The following is a 23037-nucleotide window of genomic DNA, read 5'->3' as shown; positions in this document are numbered from 1 at the left end:
CTGGGACAGCTTAGAGGTCTCAAGTTGGCTTTTTCCAGCTTCCCCTTGCAGGCTTCTCACTGCAAATATAGCAAGGGATGGAAAGAAGAGGATGATGATTGCAGAACTTGGTGCTAGAAAGAGAACAACATTGAGCTGTCAGAAAGCAGCCTTCACATTGCTATTTTAGGTTAGTAAGGCTCAGTCTGGAGAAATAGCTACCACTTGGGTGAAGGATGGCTACGTTGCTTCTTTGTACTTCAAGAGGTCTATGCAGCCCCTTAACAATTTCTAGAGCAACCGCATAAACAGGAGGAGGTTAAATGGCTAAACTTTCCCTTAGACCTCCTCTGACAGCAGACTACTGATTTTATGACCCTGCCCGTTACAGTTACCACAAAGGTTGCATCCCGCTGCTCTAAATCACAGTGTTTAATCTGTGACTTACAAAGCAAAGTACAAGGCAGAAAGTGCTAAAAGCCAAGGGATGAGGAAGGACAGCAAAGAGGATAGGCAAGAGGATCTATCATCCAGCAGTCCAGTGGCTTAATTAACAAGTTGTTTCAATTGCACCGCTCGCATATCCTCCTGCACAGCAGAGTCAAGGAACACCATGCCTTGGTATCTCCCACGCAACTGAAGAGGCTGCACAAGCAACATCCACATTGACAGTGCTGCTGAAAACAACGTCATTTCTAACATGGGTTTGTCGCTCTGATTATTTAGCTTTTCTCAAAGGACCAGTAAATTTGAACTGAGCTTTGTCAACCTGTTTATGTTGCATCACCTGGATTTATTGCCAGTGACTCAGTTCATTTCAGAAAGTGTTTACGATAACTCTCTTGTGGAACAGAGCTGCCCTAAGTCAGCTGTGAGGAGCACCGTGCTTCACTTTTAATTGGAGAAAGGGGAATTTATACATGCAGGAGACGGGTAAAATAAGTCCAGTTGGGGCAGGCTTGCTGCTGTAATTACTTTGGTTTTCAATGCACTTGCACATTTCACATGAAACAAGTTTGTAGCATACCCAGACTATATGGTACATTGAACTTCTCAGCATCTTGCTTCTACCAGCACAGCACTTGTTTCGTTCTCTGAAGAGACTTCTGTTCCCCAGGTGAGAGCTGGAAGCACTAGCTTGAGGCTGCTCTCTATGGGAGTAGATGGGGCCAATGGGACCCGGACCACGGATCAAACTAGTGCAAAACAGGCTTCTGGCCTCAGCTCCAGGATAAGCTACTTACTAGCAGTAGGTAAGCAGCAAAGGGTAATTTTGGCAAACAGAAACCTTAACTAGCCTTTTTGCCTCTAGGTTCATGCTTTTCTTCTTGTTCAGTCTAAACCATGCATGGTCCTGCCTGTCTCTTGACCTTTGGGCCAAGGGCTTTTCAGGACAACGCAAGCCAGCCCTACTGCCCCTTGGGGCTGGGTTCATTAAGCCTCAGGGGCAAAGGCAGGCACCTTTCTTCCAGGCAGAAAAGGGCTTGTAACTTTTGGCTACCCACATTCAACCCTTTCCGCTACAGAAGATCATTTTCAAAACCCAAAGCGATTATGCTGTTCAAGCTGGGCTCTTCTAGTACGGACAGTGGCCTCATCCAGTGAGCTAGTAACACTTCTCCTACAGAGCCTTTGGCCCAAGTGATTTGGCTGCTAAAGCCACAGTGGTAGTACGGTACTGAATTTTTAAAAATGAGAGCGAAGATGACAAGCTTATCTTAGCTGAATAGCTATACACAGCAATGCCAAGGTTTCCAAATTAATAAAAAGCCAACAGCATTACAGATAAATGTATTTTAATTAGGATTAAATACTATCTCAAGGTATCTTGAAATCGCACTTGTACTGTACTAATCAACAGCCAGAGGCAATAAAAAAAGTCTGAAAACGTAAAAGTTCTAACATCCAACACATGACAGTAAGTGCTGCCATTTAAAGCGACAAACACCACTCCCAAGAACAGATATTCTTAGAGGAAGAAGTCATTAACATTTTTGTATGGACAAAAAAATTTAAGTTGAAGACCAGAAGAAATATATTAGTGCCTGCCTTTTTAAAAGTTTTTTTTTTTTTTTACATTAAATACAGTTTTCTTTAAAAGCAAGGTACTTTCTAAATTCATGGTTTATATACTGTATGTACACAAGAGCAGAACATTGTACAGTGTTTTTGGATAAAGCAGCACTAACTAGCTATAAGCTGGTATGGTGTTGCTGAACCAAATGCAAGATGACAAGTTAAGTACTCTAGGAGAAATATCTCCATGGTTGGTATGAGAAAAATAAAGTATCATGTATGTACAAACTGATTATTCAAACAAATCCCACAAACTCAACATCATTTGCCATGGAACTGTACATGCTGCAGCTAATCAATGGAAGTCTTACTGCAAGAACTGATCTGACAGACCCAAAATAACCATTTTCTTTCAGTAACAAAGTGCATTACCCATGCAGAGAGCACTTAAGTAAGTCGCCATTGCGACACATCACCCCTGGTGTGCAGGGCTCCAAGGAGGTTCTTACTGCAGCCTCAAGTCAAGTAGCCACCTGCATTTTTCCACTACACAAAATATGAAATGCCCAACCAAACTATACGAAATTGAGATTAAAGCTACATTATTAAGTATCTGTATGTGCACTCTGCCTTTCTGCAAACAGTTACAGATTAAAGCAGAAAGTTTGCACCAAAGTATCACCAGTTCAGACTAAAATGGACTGGCAGCGATTTCCATAATTAGTGCAACATTAACTCCTATACTTTATCAAAGTGACTTACTGTTCTTCAGATGCACAACATGCTTATTCAGGTTTTACAAAAACAGACAAACCAGAACGTTGTGCAGAAAACCAGTTTCAGGTTTGTACTTTTTGTTTTTTAAAGTCTACCCCATTAAAAACCCACCAAAGTTAGAAATAGTTTGTGCCCTGGTTCAAAGTCAATTGCCTCAAAAAATGACCTTTTTTATTCTAGGGTTAGCAGCGGGGCAGAGAGATTAAGGTTCTTCTTGTTACACAAACTTTTAATTGTCATTCAGTTTACATCTTCAGAAGAGGTTATTTGCTGTTCTTTCAGGATGCTGTTCATGCTTTTCTTAGCCACTACCCTGGTTTAAGGAACTGAATGTTTCTTCTTTGATGAGGACAGAAGCGAGACAACTTGTTTCTAAACTGCATCAACTTAAAGTTTCAAGTTTTAATGTGTAAAAATCTGACATTCAATTACAGTTAGGAGAAACTTGCTACACAGCAAACTGCATCCAAATCTACCAGTTATTGATGGGACCTTTAAATTAACTGTTAACAAGTTATCCAAAGCATCCAGACCTGGAAACATCAGATCACCCAGCCAGTGAGCCAGCAACTCCCTCCCCCTTTTTCATGAGGCTTTAACAAATGCAACTGATGTGACCTTAGCACTGGAGCCAATGACTTCCATTGGTTAACTCCAATACCCAAAATGGCTAGGGAGATCCTGTGTTAAGCCCAATGCAATATGCATTAGTGTCATGGAGCAGGAAGATCCCAGTGTCTACTTGTTAAAGTTCACACAAACCATACAGATACAGACAGGATAAAACACAGACTCAAAAGGATCCATTATGCTTGAAGAAAATTCCAAATAAAATGACATCTTCTGCACAGCCCAGCCTCAGACACAGCCACACCTTTATCTAGTATAATAAACTCTGTAGTAAACTGTTTTTGACCTCCATAGAGAGTAGGAGTTGTCAAATTTAAGGAGATAAACTCCTCTCCCTGGGTACTGGTGGCTGCCAGCATATACTTCTTCATGACAGTCTCGTCTGTACACAGGCACTATTTCATCTAGCTGAGGCTTGTTGGCATTCTTTTTGGCTTTTTCTTCACTGCTAATATTTTCTGCAAGGAAAAAAAAAAAAAAGTGTCTGTTAACATGGGTGGATGCTTTACAAGGGAAAGTCAGACTGATCTGTAGTGGACAATGCACTCTTTGTTGGTTCAGAAATCAGATGAGTTGAAGGGGTTCATACCGAGGCTGCGGCTAAGCCATTCAAAAACAGGCAGAACAATAAGCATGCTCACTTTATTATTAATTTTACAGTTCAATATTAAAACCCACCACACCTAACTGCCTGGCGCAACTGGGTCAGTTCATAGAGATGCCAAGCTCGAGTTTCCATTAAGACATTATCCCACATTAACTGACTGCTACTGATCTGACATACTATTACCGATTACTTAGTAGTAATATCCAGAAGGCCACTGCCTTCTATGTCAGAGCAGTTCCTTCTAAGCAAATTTTTTCTGATGGTATGCTAATCTCCTCTGTAGGTAAAGGCTGTGACCTGTGTCCTGGCCACTATCAGGAATTGCTCTTTTAAGCTGTATTGTTGAAGTCTCAAGGAAACTCCCCTCCCGAAAAAGTTCACAAACAGCAAGGCAGGATTTTTCTTAAGGTTTTCAGTGTGCAGATCCACTAATGCTCTATTACAGTACGGGTTTCAATCTAGCTTGTTGAGTTGGACAAGAGGAAACACTAAGAAGTAAGTAAAGCTTAGGAAAAGGATTTCCCCATCCTCAACTGCTTTAACCCATCTATGACCAAACAATGCGACTGAGGTTACTTTTTACTTCCTCTTCAAAACTGAAGACAAGATTCCAGCTAGATGGAAGTTAGGGGAACTAGGAGATTACACAAGACAATCAGTTGGGTTTCCAACACCCCCCACGGCAAGCTCTGCAGGACTGGCAGTTTATATAAATATGCATGCTTACCTTCTTCTTCATCCTCATCATCACTGGATTCGCTGACATGCACACTGACTGCAGTATTAGGGGAGTCTGTCCATTCAAAATACACTCCAAAACCAATGTCATAATTGTCTGTAGCAAACTCCCAAAAGAGGTAAGACCCCTCTTCATGAGTTGGTACTCTAACTGTAACCACTTCTCCTCGGCCCACTGTGATCACAGAGTCTGCATCCTGACGGATTTTTTCCTTGAAGTCTTTTATCTGGGGTCGTGTCCACATCGATGGGGCAGCTATCACTGGAATAGAATCTGGAGAGAGAGGAGGAAATACCCCAGTTAAGCTTTTTTTCCAGTTATTCATGCTGAATACTTAAGTGTGCCTTAGGGGCACTCAAGGACCACGAGCATCAGAGTTGCTTCCAAGTAATTTTTTTTTTTATTATTTTCACTGAAGAAACTTCTTTTCACAGTTGAAACTTGCAAGAAATGCAGTGCAAGTTTAGATGTAACACTGCACACTTAAATCCTACTAGTTCACCCATCTACCACATTTAAACCAACAGTGCTTAAGCAGAAAAGACTCAGAAGACAGATATACTGCTACAGGTGATGGGGTTACACTGCACAGAACCCTTCACTGAAAGAATCTTTAATGGGACAGAACCAGAGGTTGTGGATTTGTCCAGAACTTGTCAAATACTGACTGAAATAACTGAGCACCTCATTATGCAGACAGGGACTGCACTAGTGTTGGTTCCAAACTGGGATCCAAGCAAGTCTTTTGAGGACTACTGATTGTGGATGGAAGTGTAGAGGTAACATCCAGAAATACCAGTGATGAGAGCACTGCGGGGAAGGCTACTTTTCCTGCTCCACTTCCACAGCTTTGTGGAAGCTGTCTGAGGAAGATGGGAAATGCAAGGGGACAGCAGTCCGGACTGCACATAGGACAGGGCTAAGCCGCAGGTAGGGCAGTGTTCAGAGAGAGTAAGAAGGATTTGGCTTTATTTTAATCTGCAAGGCTAAGTCACTCAGTTTTGACCTGAGTTCAAATAAAGAGTGAACGTATTTCTGCACAGAACAGATTTCTGATAGAACTTTTACATTTATTTTCTTCAAATCAAGAGTGAAAGGAGGTTCTGGATCCCATCCACTTTGCCTGAAATGCTTTTGCTGCTTCCTCTCTCCCTCTCCCCAAAGCTGAGTTTTGCTTGTGCAATATTGTTCTTCCTTGAGAGAACCTGGACCCAGGAATCAAACCTATCTTTTGCATAGCCCAATGAAGCCAAGCAAGGAGCCACAGTAACCATACTTAAGACATCTGAATCCTAAGAAAGGCTTTTGCTATTTATTTTTAATTAAGGAATCTAGCTAGTCCTACCTTTTGGTCCATTCTCCAGTGCTTCTTCCAAAGCCTCAGGATCCAGCTCTTTTTCAGGGCTGTCTGCATGTGTACTGGCCTGCCCATTAATTGACGGGGTGTCCCCTTGGGCAGGTACATTCACCTTTGATGCGGTAGTCAGAGGTGTCCCTGTTGCTGCCACAACCACCTCCTGCTGTTTTTGTAAGGCTGCCTAAAATGACAGAAATTAAATCAAGTAAAACCAAAACCTCTCAACAATCTATATATAAACATCTAGAGACACTTAAAAAACAAAGTGTCCCCCTCCATCTAACAAGGAGGCTTGACACAAAAGACCATAAGCAGCACACACTAACCGGTGAGAATTACACATACTTAGTATCAGGGGAAGTGAAGTCACTTTGTTCTAGGCTGATGAATACAATCTGAACAAAAAGATTCAACTTTCAAGTTAATTAGGGCACCCACAATAAACTTTTGTATTTAGCTAGGCAAGTTCTGCATTTCAGTAACTCCTATAACATTTCTTTCAAAATTTAAAGTGATGACTTGTTTGCTGTTTTTTAGCAGTGAGCTGAAAGGGTTTTGGCCTGAGCTCCTCTGGGTCTAAAAAGAGCTGGAAGTATTTAAAGTCTATTAAGTGCTTGCCAATTTGTGAGTTAACTTGCTCTACAGGGTTCTCTATCAAATCCACAATGCCCAACAAAGGCAGTTATTTAATATGAAAGCAGGAAGCGTAAGAGCCACAAGGACTGCGGGTAATCTGGGAGAAGAGTTATTAAAGCTCAGAGGTGCTGCTTTTAGAATACGACTTATGTACACTGAAACTCTTCAGATAGAATTTATCCTGCTGTCCCTGTGCAAATGATTAAATACACCTAAAACAAGATTATACAAGGTAACAACCATCCTTCTGGATTTAAGCAGGATGCATTACCCCTTGTAGCTTCAAGGCTTATTCCCCTGCCCCTAGTTATCAGTACAGAGAGACTACATATGCTCTTTTTGTTGGGACACAGAAAAGCTATAATTGACAGTACCATTCTTTAACGAATAACCTAATAAGCACATGATTTTGGTATCCTGAAGGAATATGAAGACAATATAGTCAAACATTAGTTAGATTTCAAATTTGAGCAATTGTACAGATGCCCAGATCCACTTTCTACTACAACAGTTCTATGCGCTGAGACAACATAAAGTGAGAAGAACCCTTCTAGAAAACTATTGCATACAGCCTTTCCAAAATTAATTGTATCACAAGCTGATCTGTAAGCAACCATGACAGAACAGCACTTTTTAACTGCACTAATAGATCTCAAGGCAGCTGAGTTACAGGCATCTGAAAGGAAAGTATCCCTCAGAAGTGTTACGGAGGCTTCACGAGTTTTCAGAAAAGTCCGAAGTAGAAGTAGGTAATTTTAGCTGTTACATGCTTCTTTATCATCCTTTGCTCTACAAGCGTTGTCCAAATAAAGATTTGAAAGATAAGCTTCGTTGCCTGGCAGACTTATTATTCTGTAAAAACACTATAAATGAAAGTCTGTTTTGCCCCTGATCTCAGAGGCCATTAGTCTTCTGTACCTAGAAAGCAGACAGCCATGATTGAAAGGAGCAGTACCAATAGCACTGAAGAAAATTGGCAGCAGCATCTCTGACACCTCAGTCTCAAGGGTGTAGTATCAATTACAGAAGGCATTGAGGGCAAGACTTACGAGGCTATAGCTTTTACTTACCACTATACCACCAAAGCACTGGTACCAAGGCGTCATTAAGCTCCAAGAGTAACTATGAGAGGGCAGGAAGCCTCTGACTTTCCTATATGACCTCAACTCCATTGAATCATGATTTGGCTTGGAAGGGACCCTTAAAGATCATCTAGTCTAACCTGCCTGACATGGGCAGGAACATCTTTCACTAGATCAGGCTGCTCAAACTCCATCCAACCTGACCTTCAACACTTCCAATGATGGGGCACCCACAACTTCTCTGGGCAGCTTTATCCAGTGTCTGACCACCCTCATTGTTAAAAAAAAAAAAAATTTCTTCCTTCTGTTCAACCTAAACCTACACTCTCTCAGATTAAAACTATTGCCCCTTGTCCTGTCACTACAGTCCCTGGTGAAAAGGTCTTTCTTATAAGTTCCCTTGATATATTGAAAGGCTGTGATAAGGTCTCCCTGGAGCCTCCTCTTCTTCAGGCTGAACAACCCCAACTCTCTTTCAGCCTGTCCTCATAAGAGAGGTTTTCCAGTCTTCTGACCCTGCTCCAACAGGTCCATGTCTTTCCTGTGCTGAGGACCGCAGAGCTCGATACAGGACTCCAGGTGGGGTCTCGTGACAGCTGAGTAGAAGGGGAAAATCATCACCCTCCCTCAACCTTCTGGCTACACTTCTTTTTATGCAGCCCAGGATACAGTTGGCTTTTGGGCTGCAAGCACACATTGCCAGCTCATACCCAGTTTTTCATCCACCAGTATCCCCAAGCCCATCTCGGCAGGGCTGCTCTCAATCCATTCATTCCCCAGTCTGTACTGATATTGGGGACCGCCCTGACCCAGGTGCAGGACCCCGCACTTGGCCTTGTTGAACTTCATGAGGTTCACATCGGCCACGTGGGTTCCTCCACATGGGTTCATATAGCTTCCTTTCTTGGACAGTTTTTTTGCTCAGGGCATCAGCCTGGTCAAAATACAAATGACTTTGAATTCAGTAACTAATCTCCTGTTAAGAGTTTAGCTCAAGAACAATAGACCTGAGGCTGGCAGTCATAGGCAATTTAAGATTCAGGTCCTGCCCACAAAGGTCAGACATACTAGAATCCGAAGTCTGGCTTACATCTGTTTAAGACAGTAACAGATGGACATCCTTGAACTTTAAAATAGCTTGAGATGTGAATACAGCACGTTTGCCAGAGATGCAAGATCCTCCTAAGTAGAGAAGCAGCCTTTCAAACCCAGGAATGAAATCCTCGCAAAGAAGTAGTGTACTACTTTCTGCTACCTATTGCTACCAGAAATATGAAAGTCTGTCTTCCTGCCCAAACCATAAGCAGTCTATTGCAGACAAGCAACTTAGAGGCTGATGTCAGACAATAGATGCAAAAGGAGACAGAAGTCAGTAGTGCTCAAGTTGGCAGGGAGGAGCAATCTTAAACCCAGTAGCGATGTGACCGTGCTGCATGCATGTTCAGCTGGAAATACATGGCTGACCAAAGCCTGCTGCTCTGCACAGATCCTCAGATGCAATACCTACATGGAGAATCACTTGAATAGGTTTGTTTGTGCTCAGGTGCACTAGCATTTACCCCCATTAAATCACACACACAATAGAAGCTGGAGCAGAGCACTTCACATTTGGTCTCCAAGAATAATATCAAACCAAGTAATCAGTAAAGGCTGCTTGGAATTTTCTTAATGGCTGCTTCAGAAAACTACTTGAAAAGACTAAATAAAGGTGCTTTGGTGTTCGAATCAAGCAGCATTAGTCACTAGGACATTATCTCTCCTTGTAGCAATTAGCTTTCCAAGGGGATAAGTGTAGACAAGTTAACATCTCTCAAAGACACCCTGGGACAAAAACAATCCAAGTTTCTCAGCTGGTCAGTCTTACCTGTTGCTGTGCAAGCTGGACTTGATACAACTGCTGCATGTATTGTTGGTAATGCTGTTCCTGGAGCTGCCGAATTAGGATCTGCTGCTGTTCATAGTTGCCCGGATACTGCTGGGCTGCGTACTGTTGGAACTGAATGGCAGTCTGGGAGTTCAGTGCTGCCATTATCTGTTGCCTACATTGGTGGGAGGAGAGTATGAAGATTACAGGCAGCTGAGGGTATTGGGGAAATCCCGGTACTTAAGTGATTTAAGTGGCCTCAAAGACAGTTAATTCAATTCCTGTGAAAACCAATTCAAACAAATCTACATAATAGAGCAGAGCCTAGAAGTAATGTAAATGTGAATTTTGCCTAAAAATATGCTGAGAATATAAAGAAGGGAGCAACATTTCTAGCCAATATTTGAAAACATCAAGTGTTAAAAAAAGAGCTCTTACATAATTTTCAATCTGTAGTCTGATAAAGAGGTAGTGCTAGAAAAATGCGTGACCAAATTTCTCAAACAATCAAGGGAAAAAATCCCACACTTGGTTCCTCCAGAAAACATGCAGAAACCATCCTTCTAGCAGCCCTTCTACAAATATTGATAAGAACAGACCTGCTGTGGTACAGCATGGCAATGCTCTCTGGTTAATCTAAGAAGAACGCACCGCATTACTGTCTTAATTTCCCAGGACAGTATGCAAACATATGAAAAGCATGACTGACTATGCCCTAATTCAGGAATGAAAAAAATGCTTCCAAATAGGGCAGCTGTGCCTCCAATAAACTCAACTGCTGAAACTTCAGGAGGAATATGTGGGTTACTTATGCTCGAGCTTGGTATTCCTCCTCTCTTCAGAGGGCTAACGGAAGCTATATAGTAAAAAAAATAACTAGATCCAGAGTTTGGTCTGTTGCATGTTACATCCATCAGTGACCAGCTATTGATGCTTCAGAGGAAGAAAGAAGTATCACACAAATGCAGGAATAACTCTTTGTTTCCTGCCTTCCTCCTTTCCCCCAAAATTGTCTTCTAAATGCTCCGGTATTAGACTGGTTTGGATCCTAAAGAGCAAGATTTACTATTTCAGCAAAACTGTAACTTTAGATACACTTAGCTTGTATATATGTATCCGCATTCCTTTTCTGTCTAAATTCTTTATCCCTGTAACCTGTTACAACCACTTAATATGCAAGTGCTATTCATGTAAAAAAAAAAAAGTAATCTCAACTTCAAGGCATACCACACCTTGTTACTTAGCACTGTGCAACATTTCTATTGTATTCTGTTCATTTATGTTTGTGTTTTACACTCCTCTGGCTCTAAAAACAGCAGAAACTTGTGGATTAATTATTTGCTCCCTTTCCAAAAACACTACGTAGCAAGTGCAGGATCTACTTTAGAGACACCCCCTGCAAAGACATTTTTATTATAGAAAATGATTGCTGACTAATGTGGAACAGCTTTGATGATTTACAATTCTCTCAAATATTGTACGTGCAAAGCTAGATCCATGTTTTCAGCATCTGGATGTCATGGGAACAATGAAATATAGCTACAGCATTGTACATAAACAATTTAATTTAGGCTACAGAGATTGAATGCATTTGAACACAAATTTTGTACTTCTTTTAGAAAGGTCCTAAAATCCAGTGATTGCCAGTGTACAAATGAGATCTGCAGACACTTTACGCTTCCTAGAGAGAGTACCTTTAAGGAGGTAGTGTTAGACTACTGAGTTCAAAAATTTCAGTCATGCATTCAAAACACCCCACTGAACCGCAGTTATCCTTTTTCTAGGCTCCATCTTCTGTGAAAGGATAGAAACTTCCAAGTCACAGTTCAAACAGCACTTCCAGTTGGACACTTAACTCTGCTCAGTTGAGTGCAGTATTAATCATTTAAGAAGCGGAGCCACAAGTTTTCATGAGGTGCAGCCCTGGAACCCAAAAACCCCCAGAGCTTCTCTTTAAACAAAGCTTTTCTGGCATTTTCATCTGAGAAGGCTGCATACAGTAACATGTTAGGACAATTATTCTCTGCACACTGCCTCCCTCTTAACTAAGGATGCAAATGTCACTGACAGACTCAAGTGCTCTGAACTTCAGGTATTCAGTTCTAGCATAACTATGTAAAAAGTTAGATACAATTACCTCAAGTGCAAGGCAGTTATTTTCTTTGAAGTGTTATTTGTTTCAGCTACTCACTTCTGTTGTTCCATCCGAAGTCGTTCCTCCTCTATTCTCCTCCTCTCTTCTTCTTCCCTTCTAAGTCTTTCCTCCTCTTCTCGCCTACGTTTTTCTTCTTCTTTTTGTAAACGCTCACGCTCCTCTTCTTCACGCCGCCTTCGTTCTTCCTCTTCTCTTCTGCAACATCCACTCAATAAGTTATTTCAGCATCCCTACAATCCTAGGATGAGTTATTTTCAACATGCTGTAACCTGCCTTTTGCCTGCCCAACCAGGCTTTTTGTTTGGTATCATCTCCTCCCACTTAAATTGGCCTGGAGAAGTGTCTTATTGGACACAAGAAGAAAACAGATTACTGTTTAGTTTTACTGCACTCTGCAGTATGACAAGTGTAAATTCTGTATTATAATTTGATATTTGTTCCAATCTGTTACTACACTATCTGTAGCAGAGAGCAGTAGTAAAAATTGCCTAGAAACCTTAAACACTTCTTCCAAGCTTTAAGATATGTTCAATAATTACATGGATACTATAGTTTAATAATCACATTATATGTAAATGACAGTAGAAGACAGCCTTTGTCAAGTTGCTAACCCATACTAGAAGAGGAGTTTAAAGCACCTGACAATTTTGTGTTCTGTATAAGTTTAGTCCACAGACATATCAGGTCAGGCGTTTTGTGAAGCATGTATTTCTTAAGCAGATGACAGTACCAGCAAAATTTTGAAGTCTCCTTATATTCTAGGTGTCTTCACCTCAGAAACAATCATTCATTACTGGCAAAGTAAAAAGGCTTAAAGAGATTAAATGTTACTACACCCACCTAAGCTTCAAGCATTTCTCTTCCCAAGACAACTTCAACCTAAGCTAGCTGTGACACTGTCCACAGGTCAAGTTATACACTTGACATACTTCAACACCAAAGGACTCAAACATTACCTTTTCTTTTCCTGTTCTTCTTTCTCTATCTTGTGGGAAGTGACATATGTTGAAAACAAGTGGCAGCACCTATTCAGGAGCTTAACAAATTCTGTCATAGCTTTTTGCTTTGACATGTTTCCAAGGGCAGCCCATTCCTTCCTGAGAGAGAGAAATCAGCTGAAATAACAGACAACTCAGCTCTTCAAGTCAGTAGTGAACTCTCAGAACCCAGCAAAGAAAAAAAGTTGGGAGACCAGAGATCAAACTTTATCATATGTAGTTTCAGAGAACCAACAACTTTTTCCCAAAGGCAGTACAGTGCTCTCTTTTGCCTGCACAAGAACAACTCTTTCAAACAGACATAACTGAGTGCCTACATGAAATCTCATATGTACCACCAACCCTACTTAGAATTCTGAACTAAGTCCCAAAACTTCCCAGCTACAAATGAATGTGAAATATTTTTTACCCTTCTTCCACTCTAGTTTGTGGAAAAAAAACGCATAGATTTTCCTGGATGAACAAACATGGTAACAACCATCAATTATAGTGCTTCAACTAGTTGAATGCAACAGCCTGGTTCTTCCTAAAGGAAAGCTACATCCCTCTGGGCAAAAGCAGTGTACTGGGATAAGCTCCGAGAAGTCAGCAGTGTGTTGCACATTGCCTTCACAAAATAGAAAATTGCTAGAAATAGCAACAATGACCAAGAGACCTGCTGCCTGAACTGCAAGCAATACAAGAGATGTGCCTGAAACTGCCCAAACCTCATCAAAATTTACTCAGAGTTTGAATGCATCAGATATCCGATTTCAGAAGTTATCCTTGGTATTAACAAGGTGTTAACATGGTTAATGCTGTTACCACTGGCAAAAGGCTTGGCCTGTTGTAACCCTAGTGTGGAGTTAGGACGAAACATGGGCCAGCACATTAGTGCAGAACTAGCCAAGTTTTAGACTGCTATGAGAAACTGGACCCTAGGCACAGCAGCTTTTCCTAATGTGATTTAAAAAACCCAATAATCTTCTGTTAGCTCCTTTACTGAACCGTGACTCAGATTTCTAAGATGTATTTGAAGAGGCCTCTCACTTTCCACTACTATACAAACACATTGACGCAACCCACATACTTGGCTTACTGTAGAAACTGGATGGTGTTTTCTTCAGACAGGAAAAGCAGAGTTAAGACCAACAAGAGCACCAGCCCTTTTACCTTCTATCATTCCCCAGCACATCAAAGAATCCAACTTCAGGGCAAGTGTCAGGGTTGTAAGGTCCCAGCAGAACCTGCTTGTGCAGCGCCACAAGTTTGAGTTTTTCTTCATATGTTGGATGAAAGGCTTTGCCATCTTTTTCTGCAGAAAAAAAAAGAAAATTTCACTGCTGTGATTAATTAAGCAAGCACAGGACAGCAAAAAGCGTTTTGTATAACCACTACAATGATTTCCTCTGTAAAAAAGGACTAAGAACGGTAAGTCACAAAAGGTTACACAAATTAAATTGGTCCTATTCAAATAAAATACAGATCTGTCCAGAAGAAACACATCTACTTCAGCTGCTGAAACTTAATTGTGAGATGTTTTTCATCATACTATCTGGAGTCAATCTTAGATATCACATAAATATTTATGTTAATTAGCTGAACATCATACCATATGGATCTATATCTCTGAAATACTTAAAAACCTTAACTTGAATTCAAATGTGTCTGCCAAGTCTATTGTAGTGTGGATAGGAGGGATTTTCCACAAAGAAAGATGTGATGTTAACTTTATAGATTGCTCTCCTTTCATGCTCTTCACATCGATGAAAGTGGAACAAGCAAGGTTTGAGGCAAGGAAAACTACAGAGAGGAAAAATTAGACTTAAGGGAGAGTTTTCCTTGAGGGAATTTGATTGTTGCGCTTCGCCAAGGCAGGTGAAATAACCCCTCACAATGAAAACTCTTAGAGGTGACTCCATCAGCACCAACATGTACAGAGCACTCTGGCCATAAGACATAGGCAACATAAGCCTGAACGTAATCAGAATTCCAATGGCTCCACACCAACACCTTCTGAAGCAGTCCCGGTTAGATCCTGCCATGCATTTACCAGTAAGAAGAGACTTGCATTGATTTAAGATTATATATGAATTAGTCAGCGAGGACTTACCTCAGCACATTTAAGCTGTCAAAACAAATCAAAGAAACAGGCTCCACTATATGTAACTACATTGCTCATTAAAAAAAGACCCTTTTCTTCAAGAGGAAAATGAATAAATAAGCATCATCCCCTTTTGGGAGGGCTGAAATGAGGAAGCTATTACCAGAGGTAAACAATAGTAACTTCATACGACTGTACTACTAACTGCTCTCTGTTTAGTCAGGAACAGGCAGAGCTGCCACTAGTTTCCACCTCTCCTTTGGAGCAAGCTGTTTACAGCCCTAAACTGAACAGTCCAATTCACATTCAAATTTTAGGGCTGACATTTACATACTGCAAAATTGCTCGGCTGATGCTTGTGAACAGAGGCATTAACAGGGAAAGCAGCAAGTCTCAGAACAAGAGAGGAGGGGAAATATCTCTACTACAGCTTATTGAGAAATTCAGAGCAAATACTTCTGAAAATTGGAAACAACTCCTCAGGGAAAGTGTTTGCAAGTCACAGCAAGAAGCTGTATTTTTGACTGAGTAAGTTCAGTATGTTACTGGACTTACTCAGTTAAAACATCACAAGGAACCACCATGTGCATGCCACTCATTTTGAAGCCAGAATCAAAGAATTAGAAAGGTAAACATTTAATTACTGTTATCCATTCCTAGAGGTCCACTTCACTCTTCCAGAATCCCAAGTATTTGCTCTTCTCCCAGTGTCACACAGCCTTACAGCAAATACAGCTTCCAGCTTCAAAAAAACAGAAGCCTTTCTCCACAAAACCATCTATTTCCAAAAATACACGGTGTGGTAGAGAAGGGGGGGATGTAAAGACTGAATCAGACTCTTCTCAGTAGTATCCAGTGAAAAGACAAGAGGCAGACAACACAAACTGAAATACAGGAAATTCCACTTAAGCATAAGAGGTGGCTTTCCCTCGCCCCTCCCCCCCCCCCCCCCCCCAAGAGCGATCAAGCACTGGAACAGATTCTCCAGAGAGGTTTTGAAGTCACCATTCTTGGAGATACTCAAAACCCAAAAGGACACAGTCCTGAGAAGCCTGCTCTGAACAGGAGGGCTAAACTTGACCATCCCCAGAGGTCTCTTCCCACCCCAACAAGTCTGTGATCCTTAAGAGACACAAATCACCATGTCCCGCTAAACTCTCTCTCCCTAGGTCTCAGGTCTCCTGCTCTCATGCCACCCAAACTGCCCTTTGGCTTTTCCTCAATTCTTCACACTTCAAAGTCAGAATGTGCTTATTAGGTAGCAAGCACTTCCATTAGCATCAGTAAACAGCACACACTTTGAAATCATACTTAATAGCCTGGGGTAGTGTGCTTAAAAGCAGGACAATTGATAAGGGTACTACACTGAAATTTTGCCAGGCTTCTGAGGCAAGTACGCTTCTCAAGGGGCTCCCTGTGGCATAGTTTACCTTGCACAACCTGTATACCTACCGTTGTCTGCCAAAAACCATAGTTATGTGCTGTACTAGACTGCTACCTTAGCCAGCTAACATCATCAGTATTTGAACTCACTTCTGAAGAGGGTTAAAGGGAAAAAAAACACCCCACCATCGTTTCCCATGCTACACACAGCACGCCTGCATTTTCACAGAACAGAGGTGTCAGACCTGAAGCCCTAACTATCAGGAGAAGCCAAAAATCTGCATTTACTAAGAATGGTGACCCAAGGGAAAAAGAACCAACAAGCTAAATAAGAGACAGATGAGAAAAGCGAGACAGGCATTCAGTGACTTGTAGATAATAGATTATAAGCCAACTCTCAAAGTATTTGGAGCCAGTCAAGACAGCGAAGCTGTATACTAGCCTATTTTTCAGTTGAATTCTTCAGCATGATACTGTATATACAGTGTATAATCATCCCAAAGATTTGCAATTGTTGCCATTAAACTGAACCAGAGGACCTGAAGCCATCTACACAGTCAAATACGCAAAAAAAAAGAACATTAGTGAGTCCAGACAGCAGAATTGCCAAATTTATTCAAGCATCTGTGAACATACCATTTAAGCAGGTATTACCCACACATCTAATACAGCTGTCAGGAAGCTGATGAACTTCAAAAAGATCTAGAGAACACACGGAGAAATCCAAAGGATGTGCACAGCAGTAGTACAGCAACTATACAGCCCTCCCTATGCCACTGGTATGTCTGACCCAACAGGGCCAGAGAAGGATTCAGCTTTCTTACAGAAAATGAGAAGCCTTCTTTCCTGGCAATACTTCAAACCATTGTCCACCTGAAACGGTAATTTCTCAAGCCAACTAAACTCTACGCTTAAGCAGCTGCTACTAACACATCAAACTCAAGTAGTGATTAAGGGTATGGTTACATGAACAAGGCAGGCTATGGACCTGCAGTGCTTTAGGCATTCTGCACTAAAGGCCCATATATACACACATACCACTAATGACATGAAGCAATTCATCCGGAACATGAAGACAGACTGGCTCCCACTTACTGCAGGCTCAAGCCTCATTGATACGTGTCATAAAACCACAACGCACTGTTGTCACCCCTGGAAAGGAAATCCCTGTACACCTAATATCAGCTGTTCATACCACTGCTCTCCCTGACAGCAGCTACTTTGCTTAGACGCCCGCAAAATTGAGATCCGCCGAGGGCCACTCAGTTGAATACTCCAGAAAAAACAGTACTTAAAACACTAACAACCTTCCTTGCACTACAGATAATTAACTGCATGGTTGAAGACCACTGTGTTGGCATGCAAATGAAACAGAAAGATGAAGCTATAACTAGTAATGCAAAGCAGATAACAGAGGCTTATGTCACTACATAGCACTGTACCATTGACACAAATTGGTATAAACCCACAAATTTAGACTCAATGGAGCTTAAGAAATACGCCTAAGAGACTGCATCGTGCAAGGTACTGTTACTCCAATGTAACTTCAGATTTTTTCCTGTGTAAGAAACAGGGCACAACATGCTGCAGCTTCTGCTCCAACTTCACTCCCTCTAAATGCCAGTTCCCATGGGATAGCATTCAGTTGAGTCATCTAGAAGAAGCCAGAAAACAGTTTGTGAAGCGCAATTTTTCATTTCATAGCTTTTTAAAAGCAGAAGTCACATATGATAATGCTGTTCATTTGCAAAGTTTTAATAAGCAAGACCAAAACTGGGAAGAGCAAGAACTGAACCACTGCCTGCAGATCCAAGTACACTCTTACACTCCTAATTCTCTGCTCCTGAAGATGTTCTGCATCAACAGAAGAGTTAACAACTAGTCCTTCCAATTAAATATGATCAAAGCTCAACTTCACATCAAACATAGATACGTTATAGGGGTTTTCATATTCTTGAAAACAAGAGCCTACTTAACTTATGAATTACAATCATGCCATCAAATTAGCCCTCAAAAAAAGAGGTGAGATCAAACAATTGATTTAGAATGATGTATTGCTGAGGTTGAAGATGCATTCTTGTTAGGAAAGGAGGAAACAACTTGGAGCAGTCAAACAAAAATTAGAGTACTTAACATACCAGCACAGCTTTTAGATACCGAAATGATATGGTTTGTATACAGTCTACTCAAATATGCTGCACTGCAAATCACCTTAGGCAGTGCACAAACACTTCAGGGACTGTCATATATTGAAATACCATTGTACCCAATCTTCAATGACAGGATGTGGAAAACCATAAAGCCCGGTTGGCACCGGAAGAGATTTGCTGGCAGAGCTATGCAAGCCACCCCCTCCTACTGCAGGACACAGCTCACACCTTAAAAATGTTACCTTCACTGGCATAGCTCATACCAGCTCAACAGGCAGAATAAGCCACCAGAGACACTTCTACTCTGCCAGCTGTCCTAAGGCACAAAATTACAGATAGTCCAAGAGACAAAATGTGCCCATTTCAGCAACATGACTGTGCTCTCCACTGTATACTGGACCCAGCACAGCGGAGCAGCTTCTTAATGGCAGCCAAAACACTGGTCGACTTGAACTAGGCTTGACAGAGGAGTAAGGGAAAGAGTGCTTATTGCAAGGAAGGCTCTTGTTTCTCACAGAAAAATAGACTGGAACACTATTAACCGTCTATTTTCTATGCCTCTGGTATTTCGAAAAGCTTGCTTTCTTCACAAGCCATTATGGATGCTAAAAAAAGCTAGCACACATCTCCTGCACAGCCCAAGGCCTGACAGTTGAAGCAACCCAGGGTCAAGCATTTTAGATCTGCATCTGTCTTTATCAGAGACAGAATAAAGTAGCTTTTGAGTCTCTTTAATATCCTAGCCTAGTTTCAGTTGTGTTTTTCACATTGTTTATACAGACTCCCACCCTGTCTTGTCTTCAAGCAATTCTGTTACATGCAATATGCCACTGCAGACAAGTGTTAGCAGTCATTGTAATAAGCTAATTCAAAGTATTTTGATCAGATTCAACTTTTCTAGGAAGAAAATACATCGTGAGTTATAACCAGACAACTCAGTCTGCACATTGAAGCAGAAAGGAAGCTGCTTAACTAGCGATCGCTGCTTACCCTTTGACCTCACCCAGGGACTCCTCTAGCATCCCGACCCGAGCTCCTTCCATACCAATAATCACAGTTAATGCCAACACCACCGTTTTCCCAAATAAGTGCTGCCGCAAATCACTTGTTTGTTCCATGGTAGCTGTGCGAGCAGCTAATATACACTGTGGCATGGTCATCAACTAGCTGTAAGAAAGACAAAGTTTTTCAGAGACACCCTGACCTCCAGTGTAGGTTTTAGAAGAATGATCAGAAACAAGATCTCAGCATTGACCTATTAACACGGGCCAACCTTCAGATCCCTCATATGTTCCTCCTTGAAACAAAGCAGGAATCCATATTTGTTCCTTGGCATCCATGAGGCTGCTAAACAAGCATGCCCACTCCCACAGTTGTTTTGACAGTGGATGCATGAAAATCCTTTGGAAATGAGACCAATTATTTTCAGAGCCATGCAGATATAGAGCAAACTAGCAGAATCAGTAATCCAAGTATTACGAGCTCCTGTAACTCACCATCACATTTATAAATAAAACCCCTTATGTTATGTCACTTTCAGCAAGAAAACTACAGATGAAGATATGGGCAATAACTTCATGTGACTTTTATTCCAGCTATAAGGATTGAGGAACAAGGCCTTCATTCGGAAAGTCTGACAACTCCATACAACATGGAAAGTTTTCCTCTTATGAGCAAAACCATGCATTACAAGAAATGGCAGAAGGTTAAAAAAAGACCAGCAGTAAGATGAAACATGTTGAAACTAAGCTTTTATTAAAAGGAAGGCAACAACAAACCCACTGTTGAGACAACACAACATGATGAACTGGAACCCAGACACAAGTAACACTCCACTGACCTTTCCCCATCCAAAAGGAGATAAATGTGGAGCATTAATTTCATTAAAACATGAGACATAATAGACACAGGTTACAAATAATGTAGATAAGCCCATTCATAGTGTGTGATTTTTACACTGTCAATATCGGTTCCAGTAGAATATTAAACCCAGTACAAAATAAGGCCATGGTTCACTGAGACAAGGAATTTTCTACATCGGAGACATTTCTTCTGCACCATGTTTTAAGAACAAACGCTCATTAAGCCAAACCAGAACCCCTTCAAGCAGCTTGCTTTACAGAAAGGGTAAAGAGTTGGAAGTCACAGTGCTTCCAACCTGACACCTGGTCACAGCGGCTTCCAACACAGGGTGGGGAAAAAAAAACGGAAAAAAAAAAATTAAGACCCTTATGATCCCTTATGGTTCTACAGCTTAAGAAAAAAACCCCAAACCTCTATATTAGCATACTAACAAAAAAAAAATTGCTTTGTGGAAGGGCATCAAAACAGGGTCAAAGAACCAGGGCTCAAGAAAACTGCCTAGAGCCTTACATGCTGCTAATAACTACCAGGGTGCAGGTCAGCCAATATGAAGAAAACAGACAACTTTGTCCTTCTAGCACAGTTTCCACCTGCCAGTACGCTTGCCCCCAGAAGAGGCAGCTTTCCTGGCGGTTGATCTAACAACTGACCGCCACAAGCCCAACCCTTCCAAGTACAGAGTTGTATCCTCCTTAACGCAGGGCTGGCTGCTCGACTCCCTGCTCCGTGCCCCACGTTAAACAGCAGCCGCCCGAAAGCCCAGCAAAGCAACACATCGCTGCAAGGCGCTCAAATCCTGTAGCGCAACATAACACTACAGCGACCGCAGCTCTTCCTCAAAAAACACACAGTCGATTTCGTTCTCCTGAGGAACGCAAGAGCGACACAGTACCTCCGGCTTCCTGCAAAGCAAACCTGGCTACAGGGGACCCTAGGACAAACACTCCGGGTCTGTACCCGTGTGGACATTTCACGGCTCCCCCGCACAGCCGCCGCCTCGGAGTCACCACCGACCGCACGAAGCGGCACAGCCAGACTTGGAGTTGGCATCCCGTGGAGACGGCACGACATCTCACGCCAGCACCGGGGCTGTCAGCAGCCTCGACAACACTCAAAGACAGCACTCTTCGCCTACGTTTGCAAGGTAGCAAACCTTTTTTCGCCACAAGCAAAGATTTTTTCATTCCCCCCCCCTCCGTTTTTAGGTCGGGTGGTGCAAACCCTGGGAAACGCCTCCCCGGCCCCGCGGAGCGGGCACCCCGCAGCCGGGGCAGTCCCCCGCCTCTGCCCCCGCCCCGGCTCACCCCTCGCACCGGGAAACCCGCATCCCCACGAAGAGCCTCCGTCCGGACGCCGTGACACGATGCTCGCCCGCCGCGCCCGCCACACCGACCCCCAGGAGCCGCGGGCGCTACCGGCGCCGCCCCCCGCGGCTCCCGGGGGAGATCCGGAGCTCCCGGGACGCGGCAGCTCCCGCCTCACCGCCCCGGTCCCGGCGGGGGGCTTGCGGGCCACGTCGCCGGGCGGCCTCACCTTTGAAGAAGCGCAGCGCCAGACCGTACAGCTCCTCCAGCGCGAAGCCCCAGCACCGCTCCGGGCTCAGCGCCGCCTCCTCCGCCGCCTCACCGCCGGCCTCCGCCTGGCCCGGGGAGCCGGGGCCCGCTCGGCTCCACCCCGCCGCGGGCACCCCTTGCCCCGGCCGCGCTTCACAGTGCGGCACCTCAGCGTTGGGGCTCAGCGTCAGCCCGTCCACCGAGACCTCGAGCCGGTCCGAGCTCAGCACCGCCGCCATCCTCCTCCTCCACCGCCGCCTCCCACCCGCCCTCCGCCTCCTGCTCCGCTGCGGCGGCCACGTCCCGACTTCCTGTTCCCTCCGACCCGGAACTTCCGGTCCCGCCCACTTGACCCGCTCCGCCCACGGCCCCGCCTACGGCCCTCCCAACGGCTGTTGGCGGGCGTCGCGGCGGCCGCGGGGGTGGCTTCAGGCTGGTGGCGGCCCCGAAGGTGGCTTTGTCCCCGTCCCGGTCCGGCGGGAGGCCGGGGCGCCCTGACCCAGCCGGGCGGCTGCGAGCGGGAGGCTGCGGCCGCCGGGGCCGGTTCGCCTCACGGCGGTGGCCGCCGGAGCCCGTGAGGTGACTGGCGGTCCCCTCTTCCCGCCTCGCCGTCCTCCCGGCGCCTCGAAGTCGGCTGCCGGGGCACGGCTTCTACCCGCCTGTGGCGGCCTGTCCCTGCCCCTCGGCCACGGGGCTGAAAATAAGCTCGCCTCCTTCCCCCCGGGTGGGAGGTAGAGCTGCCTCGGCCCCAAATCCCAGGGCGCGGGGGGTTATGTTGGAGTTGGAGGGAACTGGCGCTGGATGCTCTGTGTGCTTTTTGGTTGCTTTATAGAAGGGAATAATGATTTTTCAACATCTGCATGTCACAGATGGAGAGTCTTTTGCTCCAAGCTGGAACGTAGCATGGGGTCTGCCACCGGCAACTCCTCTCTCAGGAAACATGCTTCAGGCCTCATGCTGGCCTGAAATGAGCCACGGAAAGAAAAAAAAAAAAAAAGAGTAGAAGGCAATTATTTCTCCGAGAGCTGTATCTGCACTTAGCTCACTGCCTTGTGACCATGAAACACCGTTCACAATAATACTATTATCATGTGCGAGGCGAGGGGAGAGAGTGACACCCACGCGCAGCTGAGGAGGTTTGTTCCCAGTGCAGGCGATCCTCCTC

General features: G+C 43.6%; 1 protein-coding gene across 1 annotated transcript; it reads right to left on the bottom strand.

The window, feature by feature from the left end:
- Positions 1 to 1764: 1764 nt before the first annotated feature.
- Positions 1765 to 22111, bottom strand: ACBD3 (acyl-CoA binding domain containing 3; the record flags this gene model as incomplete). The annotated part of the gene is made up of 8 exons (XM_082481552.1): positions 1765 to 3860; positions 4737 to 5021; positions 6094 to 6286; positions 9688 to 9862; positions 11879 to 12037; positions 12799 to 12939; positions 13993 to 14134; positions 21853 to 22111. The coding sequence occupies 8 exons, from the start codon at positions 22109 to 22111 to the stop codon at positions 3649 to 3651; spliced, it is 1566 nt and encodes a 521-aa protein (XP_082337678.1). The 3' UTR covers positions 1765 to 3648.
- Between the last annotated feature and the right edge of the window lie 926 nt (positions 22112 to 23037).

Source organism: Vanellus vanellus (assembly GCF_965231255.1).
Source record: "Vanellus vanellus genome assembly, chromosome: 3".
Taxonomy (NCBI): Eukaryota; Metazoa; Chordata; class Aves; order Charadriiformes; family Charadriidae; genus Vanellus; species Vanellus vanellus.
Note: the sequence above shows the minus strand (reverse complement) of the source record. Positions and strands in the feature narration are given on the sequence as shown.